Genomic DNA, 9,358 nt, shown 5'->3' with positions numbered 1-9,358 from the left:
ACTGCGATCCAATCACGACTCGATTATGATTAAAGCGTATGTGGCATTCCGCTATTTTTTCTTTGAAATGAACGTTTTTATCCTTTTCTGTCATTCAATAATGAATCATTTTGTCTGAAAATGATTTACGATTGCAATATGATTGTAGAGCAAACTACCGTATAAACTAAAATCACCAAAATAGCAGACCAATCGCAAACCAATCGAATGTCGTTGGAATACGATTGGTCTAATATTAGTAGCAGAATGCCCGATATGGTTAAAACTGCTATTGCGATCATATTGCGATTCGATTTCTATTCAATTTTGACATTATTAACTTAGGAGAATCGGGGCCCAGGATAGGGGAATAGGGGATGAATAGCTTTTTTGGACCGCATGACGTATCCTAAATGTTCAGGTCTGAAGCCTGTTCCTCCATGTAGTGTGTGCTGATAATTCGAAAGGTTGTTTGCTAAACGATAATCATGCAAATCAATATTTTAATTCATCATTGCCATTCCGGAGTCATTTTGGCTAAGGAATTTTGGTTTCAACGTAGTGAACACCTCGATGGTTTGTCGAGCACGTTGAGCTGTCGGTTTTGCTTGTGATCTCTCTCCGGTCGTGCCGGATTGATAATCCATTCATTCAACTATGACAGAATAGAGAGTGCAACCAGGTCTGTACTATAAAAAGCATGTCCTGCGAAAATGACTGATCTCTTTCGAGAACCATTAGTAAAGTAGAAGAATAACTAAACGCATCAAGGAAATCAATAGAACAACTATTAATTTTATTTGTTAAGCGATTAAATGGGTTACGATATAATTAGCTCTCAAACAAATTTGGCACAAATACCCACAATATACGTGGAAGATTTTCGTCCTAGTGACAGACCCACACGTATTGTTTTGTTGCTCTCAATAGCTTACAAATTAGTCATACAATTAAGTAGCGATTATATCTGTTTACTTACACCAACATTATAATATACCTAACTTGATATATTACGCCATATTTCCTAATGCTGGAAAGCTTCTTTATCTGTATTGAAAGGCACGTGACTATCGTGAAATCATTTGATAGCGCGTGCACGACGTTTTGGGTTATATTCCCGGGAAGGGCAGAAATCCTTTCAAACTTTCTATTAGAAATACAATGCGTACTTAAGAATATGACATCGTTTTTCATCGTCTTAATTAAATAGCAATAACCCAAACATTCAGATATCAGTCTTCCCATAAAAAACATGTTTTTGTGACTTATCAAAAACGAATATCTATCGCGAACATAATATTTGAATCAAATAATGTTTGATTGTTTACAGTCTTAGTAAATGTTATAATTGCTTCATACTGATTATCTTGCCTTCTGGTTAAATACCAATAATTTCTTAACAAAACTTAACTAGTTTTTATTTTTGATTATTCTAAAAACTATGTATGTAATCTTTAGATCAGAATATTGGGCATTGAAAAAGAAAACGAATTGAGAAGATATCTGAGAGTGTTGAGATGATTGATGTGTGGGTGTGAAAAGAATGGATAAACTCAGAAATGATTTCATCTGGAAGTCTGAATGTAGCGCCAGTTACAGAAAAGATGAAAGGCAAGAGATTGTCATTGTAGGTATGGACATGTAATGAGGACACGTGCAAAAAAAGAGTGTAATAAATAGATATATGAACAATAGATAGGTACGTTAACTTTATCTTAATGTTTATGTTCGAGAGTAAGTAAAAGTCATTACTAAGTTTAATATAATTTGTATTGGACAAATTGCTGATAAATTGACCCGTCCTTTACCAGTAAAATAATAAATAATAATCTACCTTAAGCATTCAGCTATATGAAAAAAAGGGGAAGATTGTAGAAAAGCTCGCTCAGTGGGGACGAATATTCACTATACTAAGGACCAGTTTCTGGTCCTTTCTTACGTTAACTTACGTTAACGTTTGTTTTTAATTTGGCCTTGGACGACCGAGCGTGGCTTCAAGCCACCCTTCCGATCAGATTCGGTGGCCTCGGTGTCCGCAAAATTTCCAGTTTAAGTCTACCGGCGTTCCTATCCTCGGTCTGCGGCACTAAGGAGTTGACCAGAAAAATTTTAGCCCCTTCACTGGTCGATTCTGAGGTGCCGTGTCTGACTGATGGCATGAACGCCTGGAAAGTGGCTTGCCCAAACACAGCCTTCCCTGAAAACCCGACTTCCCAGAGACAGTGGGACGAGCCGCTCTGCAGATTGACGAGAAATAAACTAATTGAAACATCTGTCAATACTGCTGAGCGTGCCCGCCTACTGGCTGTGGGAGAGTGGGAGTCAGGGCTATGGCTTCACGCACTGCCATCACCCAGCGTTGGGACCATGCTGGGTGACACTACATTCCGGCTCGCTACATGCCTACGCCTCGGCGCTCCCACTGCGGCTCCGCATCGCTGCCAGTGTGGTGAATCTGTGGACCGCCTTGGGCACCATGGTCTTTCCTGTAGCAAAAGTGCTGGTCGCATGGCACGACACGCCAGCATAAATGACATTATCCGTCGTGCTCTTGTCACCGCCGGAGTGCCAGCCATTTTAGAACCCAGAGGCTTGGCACGCGACGATGGCAAGAGACCAGACGGGATGTCTATAATGCCTTGGAAGATGGGAAGGTCTTTGGTGTGGGACGCAACCTGCGTTGACACCCTTGCACCTTCCCACCTTCCCAGTACGGCGAGCTGTGTCGGTGCAGCTGCTGCGGCCGCGGAAAACCTCAAGCGGCACAAATATGTAAACCTCACCGGCAATTGCATTTTTGAGCCGTTTGGGGTTGAAACCCTGGGACCATGGGGCCCAAGTGCCCACAGACTATTTCGAGAAATTAGTAAGCGATTAGTGGAGTCCACTCGTGACCAAAGGGCTGGCCTATACTTCGGTCAAAGGATATGCATTGCCATCCAGCGTGGCAATGCAGCCAGCCTTTTGGGCACGATCCCAGCTGACAGCGATGCGGATGAATATTTTGATACCTAGTTTTAATATTTCCCTATTATAGATTAATATTGATTAAAAATATAACGTTAACTTAAATGAGATAAAAATATGTAAAGTAGATAATTCATTTTCTCTTTTAATCATGTAAATAGGTATTAAGATATTCAATAGATAAACTCACGCAATGTTCCAAACCGCCGTAAAAATTGACAAGACAAAAGTATGTAATATGTAAACTCAACAAAAATAAAAACTAGTCACTCTCAATAATTCTAAGTACAGAGTATGATTATCTTTATTTACCACGTGTATACGAACCGGAGCTATATTACCTATACATAATATACAAACATATAGATAAGTAAATAAGAGCTTAGTAACAGCCCTTTGTTGATATCTGTAATACTCATTTGAAACACAATATTGTTTTGTTTTTAAAACTTTGTTTTATGTCGTTATCAATACCACTGACGAAGGGTTAAGGCAACCAGCTGTTATTCCGTGGTTTCAACAGCGCCCCTTGGGAACCTCTTTCCGTAACCAAATAAAATATGGCTCATGCTACTCGGGAATAATCAAACCTTCCCAACAGTGAAAGAGTTTTTCAAATCGTTTCAACAATTTTAGAACCTATATACAAAAACATAAATGTTTGCTCTTTATTATAATCTTTACTGTTTTTAACGGTTTTCACAATTAGATTTAGGGGCTTATGCTATGGCTCTATCAGTCTTAAAGTTAAGCCGCTCAGTAGTCTGGTTAACATCTCGTCATCAAGTCTTCCTCCGCATTTTTTAAGGCACGTTAAATTCGTAGGTCCTGGCTGTCATGCAAACCTCTTTTCTGGGTAGTTTGGTTGAGGAGATCAGATAGGAAATTGATCAATTTAAACAAAGATTGAATTAAAAACACCGGTGTTTTTACTGAGAACGCATAATCGCCGCGATAATCAAACCCAAAGACCTATCATGAAATGATCACCAAACTCCTTCATCTCGGAAGAGATCAAAATTGAAAATCCCTATTAAATGGCATCGGATATTTTTGTATGGTATAGGTATGTATCATAGAACGATTCACGATTCTAAATAAAACTGCATTTGTATAGATTATGCATACAAATCTGTATTAAAAATCATCATTTGAAAGCAGCTTATAACATCAGCATTGCTTTAAAGCTCATTTACTTAGAAAGATAAAAATGTTACGTTTACTTTGTTGTCAAACAATAATGATAAGATTTTCCAAAAATAAATCTTGTGTATAATCTAAATGGTTATTTGAAAAAAAATGTCTGTCATTGAACTATAAGTTCCATTCAATATTTTAATATACTTAGTTATCTTGTTGCTATATTTTGTTTAATATTTTTATTCAGAATATACTTGAGAGTTCAGAGTCCTTGACAACAATATTTAAAGAGTTTATGCACTTATGAAATTAAATTAAAAGTCTGATTTTTATTTCTAAACCTAGCATATGTAGTAGGTATATTTATGTACTGAAGATGTAATAAGCCATCTCAAATGTGTCACTATTTCATTAGAGTTGATTCGAAAGTGTTTCAGCGTGTTGGTTTTAGCCTCACCTTCGCCTTCCAAAAATCCGGGAATCCATAGTCTCGTAGTCTAGTAGAGTCACCAAAATATTGATGTCTGCAACACTTTCCATGCGCAAATCAAAAGCTGCATAAAAGAAAGATGATTTTTCTCATATATTTTTGGCAGTGTTTAAACCAATACTTATCAGTACTAATTCTAAATATTAAGCTGAAACATAAAAACGCCACGCTGAAATCTAACGCCAGAAAATGTAACAATCTAACGCAAAAACTAGCCCATAATCAACAATAGAACAATATAACTAGTGACCTATGGCCATAAATTTATCAATAACAAATATTCTTTGATTTCTCACACATAGATTTTGTCTCAACAATTTGGTGGCTTCTGATTGGTCGACAGCAAACGTCTATATAAGGAGAAGACGGGAGGAACTCCGGCGCATTTACCTACAGACGCAGGTAGCCGAGAGACGTAGTATTGTAATAATAAATAAGACTGATTTTATGTGTTACTTTTACCCCTTTCAAGATGGGGAAAAGTAGTATTAGCGTTTTAAGTGTTATATTATTAGTTTCCGTTTTATGGAAACCAACGTACGGCAGTGGTGAGTGTTTTTTTTTTGGTCCTTTGATTCATATTGTTTGTCCTTTTGTGTAATATTTATTTTTATTGTATTTGTGTAACACTATGTGTAGTATATTCCTGAATGTCTAAATCGCATTAATTTATGTTACTTCCCCTTAATCAAACAGTTCGATAAAACGCTGAAAAGCTTTCAAATATACTTCAAAGATTATTAACAATTTATTTTCTATTAACATAGCGAATCAAATAAATATCTACATCTAACAGCTCAGCTTATACTCCTATGTAACAATTAAACTTTCAGCAACATGCATGAAAATAATTTGTAGAGTATTTTCCTAAAGTTTTACATTTTAAGTTTTAGTTACATTGTAAAAAGGAACTTTCATAACTGTAAATATTTAAGTTTGGACTAAAACTTTTACGGTCAGAATACTCAAAGCCTTTTACGGTCAGAGTGTTAAAATTCTAGAATAACAAGACGTCAATTGAAATCAAAATTTAAAGTGTTAACTCTCATTCTAAAAAAGAGTTTATCTTTAGGAACAACATTCCAAGAATTAATATATTTTTGTTTATTACAATTTATTAATTCCAAGAAAATGGGCTGCAAAAGTAGTGTCCCCATAATCAGTTTGTTATGCAAATTAATGGCAGTGCGCATATACCAACCATCTGGTCCATCAACCAACCATCCCAGTGGGATAGGACTAAAAATATTGATTAGATTCAGGATATAAACTTAGTTCAGTTTGAAATGTGGCTTTTAAATAAACAAAATACAAAACCATAAAATTGTTCATCTTAAAACCGGTCATAATTCAAACATTACTTAAGAATCAACCTAAATCAAAAAGGGCTCTCCCGGCTTCACCTGAAGTATGTACACGAATCTTTGCTTTCCTCATTATAAGTATAAACCCCATGAAAATCCTTTCAGTAACATTTAAACTTAACGCTAGCAGACAGACAGACGTCCATGAAGGACTTTGTCATAAAACATTTTCTGATAATAACTATCTAAGAAGGTTCAACTAGCTCAAAGTCACGAGTTCTGATTAAAATGAAACAATAATATTGCTAAATGATAACTCTCAAATTATCTTGTATCCACCGAAGTTAATGAGAGATAAATCATTTATTGAACTCAAAATTGACCCTGAACTTACACTGTCCAATTTTAATTAATTCGGTAGAATATCTGCCAAAGATAAACCCATGACTTTAACGATAACAAAGAGATGTAAACTTTCAAAATATAAATTAACGAATGTATAGTTAATATCATAGGCTCCATTGCAATAACTTTTTAGCTTCTATCAATGTTTTGAAAAAGTTTAACCAGCTAGATTTATAAAAGATAGTCAAAGATGAACATAAGCTCTTTTGTGTTAAGCTTAAAACTACACATACAGTTAATTATAGAAAGTATATCTATACTAGCTGAAGATTTTGATTGAGCTGATGCCTTATCTCATGAACCACTAGGAAAAAATATTTTTAATATTAGATGGCTTGCCTATCGAAGGAAAGAGCTATAGGTTATATTTTATCCGGTTGTGCGGTTGTGAAGTAGTTCTTACGAAAAGCGGATAAAACCACTAGCAGAAACTAATCTAGATATAAAAACTTAAAATGTGACTAATGACTTCCACGAACATGACAAACAACACCCACCAAAAATTAACAAAAACAAAAAAATACCAAGAAACCCTCACAAACAAAGTTAGGAAAAAAACAGCATAGCCGAAATATTCCTCGCTAGGTATCAAGTAGAACAAAGTATAGTTAACAAGCAATGATAAGGGGAACAATTATTTGCAACAAACAGTTGATAGGGCTCAACTTTGACCTGTGATTGTACTATCTCTTGTCAATGTCAGTGGCGGGTATCGGGAGATGTAGGTATTTGCACTTGTATTCATTGTTGCTGGATTATACTTTTCTTCTGTATTTTAAGACCTATTTTTTCTTTAATTCTGTCACTTTTTCTATATTATTTTTTGACTGTTTTAGCGGTTCAGGCCTTAATCTCTCTGTACTTGATATTTTCTTTCCAAATTAAAGTTTATCTTTATCCTTTCTACGCTCACAAACAAGCGAATGATTACAATCGTATTTTGAATGAAAAGCGAGTATTGTGTTTTAAACAATAATCCGCTACCATTTACGAATTAGAAATAAGAATCCCTAAACCCCTAATTAGAAGCCTATTCTTAGAATGCTTACTTATTTTTGCAACTGAACCATTATAGTGCGAAATTCTAATATACAAAATAATTATCCTTAAGTACTTTGGTTTTTCTGTTTATGTAAAAAAGGGAGTAACATCGAGCTTTGGTTTTATCTGACATTTGATTATAACATTACATTTCACACCTAGTATCTATGTACTTTCTTCATATTATTAAGTAATGAAAAAGAAACTTAATTATCACTTCACATCCGTTACAAAAGTTATCTCCAAAAAACCTTGACAATGGCCACTGTTCACCGATGATGAAACAATTATTAATATCACCAGTGATAACATTTAGCGCTCTTTAGCTTAAAATTATCTCAACTTTATCAAGCACTTGTTCTTTGTTTGTTTTATTAATATAATTGGCTTTTGTCTGGTCTTTTGATACGGACAAAGGACCAAAATATGAAGTGAAGGTCGGTCTTTAAAATGTAAAAAAAAGTAGATGAAAATAAAAACCCTACAGATGCAAATATTGTTAAAAATCTTATTTTCTATAGATTTGATTCCAATTCTCAGTGTGAGAAGGGCCTAACAGTAGGACAATAGAAAGGATGATGATGAAGTCCACTAAAACAATAATTTGAAAGAGTAATAGTGCGTATGTAAGGTATGCAGCATCATTCGTCATGTCCAATTATATGCATCCCAGCTGTGTACGGATGTGTCAGTTTAGCGATCACTCTTAGATAACTGACGTTAAGAGCTTTGTTCCGTTCCCGGTGCAATCGAATACATACAAATATTTGTAGGTATATAAAAATATATGACTAACTAATGACATTCAAAATCTGAGAAAACGATTCGATAATGAGAAACCAATCTAAGACCACGTTAAAATAAATTTTGGAATATCTGAAGAAAATACAGTAGTAGCACCAAAAGGAGTGAATCTAGTTACACCTACCGGTGCATCTAAAACACAACAGGCAGCAAGGTCGCAAAAGAACAATCCAGAAACCCAAATATGGGTCGTATATTATTTTAATTTAGAGGTCATTGAGGCGGGTCGCCAAACTCCGGGCCTGTCCCCTCCGTGGGGCAAATTGGATAATCGTCTGTTTATCGAGAGGGACCCTGGGCGAGAGGGAGAGTGTTCCCGCAATCAAACTCCGACAAAAAGAAAAGCTTTCTAATTTAGATCTGTATGTAGCTAACGTCTAATTTAATCAGACTAAGATAAAGCGTAATTTGAGGACGCTTAAACAGTTAACCCCTCGTATACCGGTGCGCGGATCCACACGAGATACAATTGATTTTCTATTGTACTCTAATGTTAGGAACTAAATTGACTACAAATAAATATTTATTTCTGTGTTTTTACTACAACAATTCACATACTTAAAACTTGCTCTTGCACTTGATTAAAAAATGAAGGTAACCCTACAATAATGCTAGCACCTGTATCCATACCAATGTTTACATTATTAAGATCTATCAAATTACTTTCATCAACTTCTAGATAAGCCAAAAAGCCTTGAAGTCACATATGTTCGTTATCTTTCTGAGTCATTTCGTGAACGCGTGTGAGCGAACATTTGACCCTATTGATCCGGGATCTACTTTGTTGTCAATATTCACGGTAATGGCGGAATTGTACCTTGAACTAGTTGTTTACGCACTCTAATTACTATTTACATCGACGATAGCTTCGTGATCTCATTTCTTCTAATTGATAAGTTTATCTAGCTTTCCCTTATTAGAAATTTCCTGATAGGTATTTGTATTATTCTTACATGTTGCTTCATTTTCTCAAAACTTTACATGTGCTTTTTCACGTATACCTCAATATCTGAAAAGCCTCTGACTATCAAAATAACAGTGGGTATCGTTTTCTAGATTATTTCCTTTTTTTTTTTTCAATTCTTTTCGCTCGAGAGAACGAAATCGGGTTAGCTGAGTTGTAGGCTTTGGCACGTAGGTAAATACCTAAAACTCAATATGACACTTTTCTTATTTCTAATCCCTACTCAAATTATGAATAATATTTTCCCCAATCCGTTACTTAATT

The 9,358-nt window shown here is 35.3% G+C and overlaps 1 protein-coding gene across 2 annotated transcripts in view; it reads left to right on the top strand.

Moving 5' to 3' along the window:
- Positions 1 to 4,949: 4,949 nt before the first annotated feature.
- Positions 4,950 to 9,358, top strand: part of Apolpp (apolipophorin) — a 29,644-nt gene continuing 25,235 nt past the window's right edge. For both annotated transcript variants that reach the window (XM_064041728.1, XM_064041727.1), the window contains exon 1: positions 4,950 to 5,124. In XM_064041728.1, coding sequence (XP_063897798.1) covers positions 5,049 to 5,124 — 76 coding nt within the window. In that variant the 5' untranslated portion in view covers positions 4,950 to 5,048. The remainder of the gene's footprint in view (positions 5,125 to 9,358) is intronic.

Source organism: Helicoverpa armigera, chromosome 26 (genome assembly GCF_030705265.1).
Source record: "Helicoverpa armigera isolate CAAS_96S chromosome 26, ASM3070526v1, whole genome shotgun sequence".
Taxonomy (NCBI): domain Eukaryota; kingdom Metazoa; phylum Arthropoda; class Insecta; order Lepidoptera; family Noctuidae; genus Helicoverpa; species Helicoverpa armigera.
This window is presented reverse-complemented; position numbering and strand designations above follow the sequence as displayed.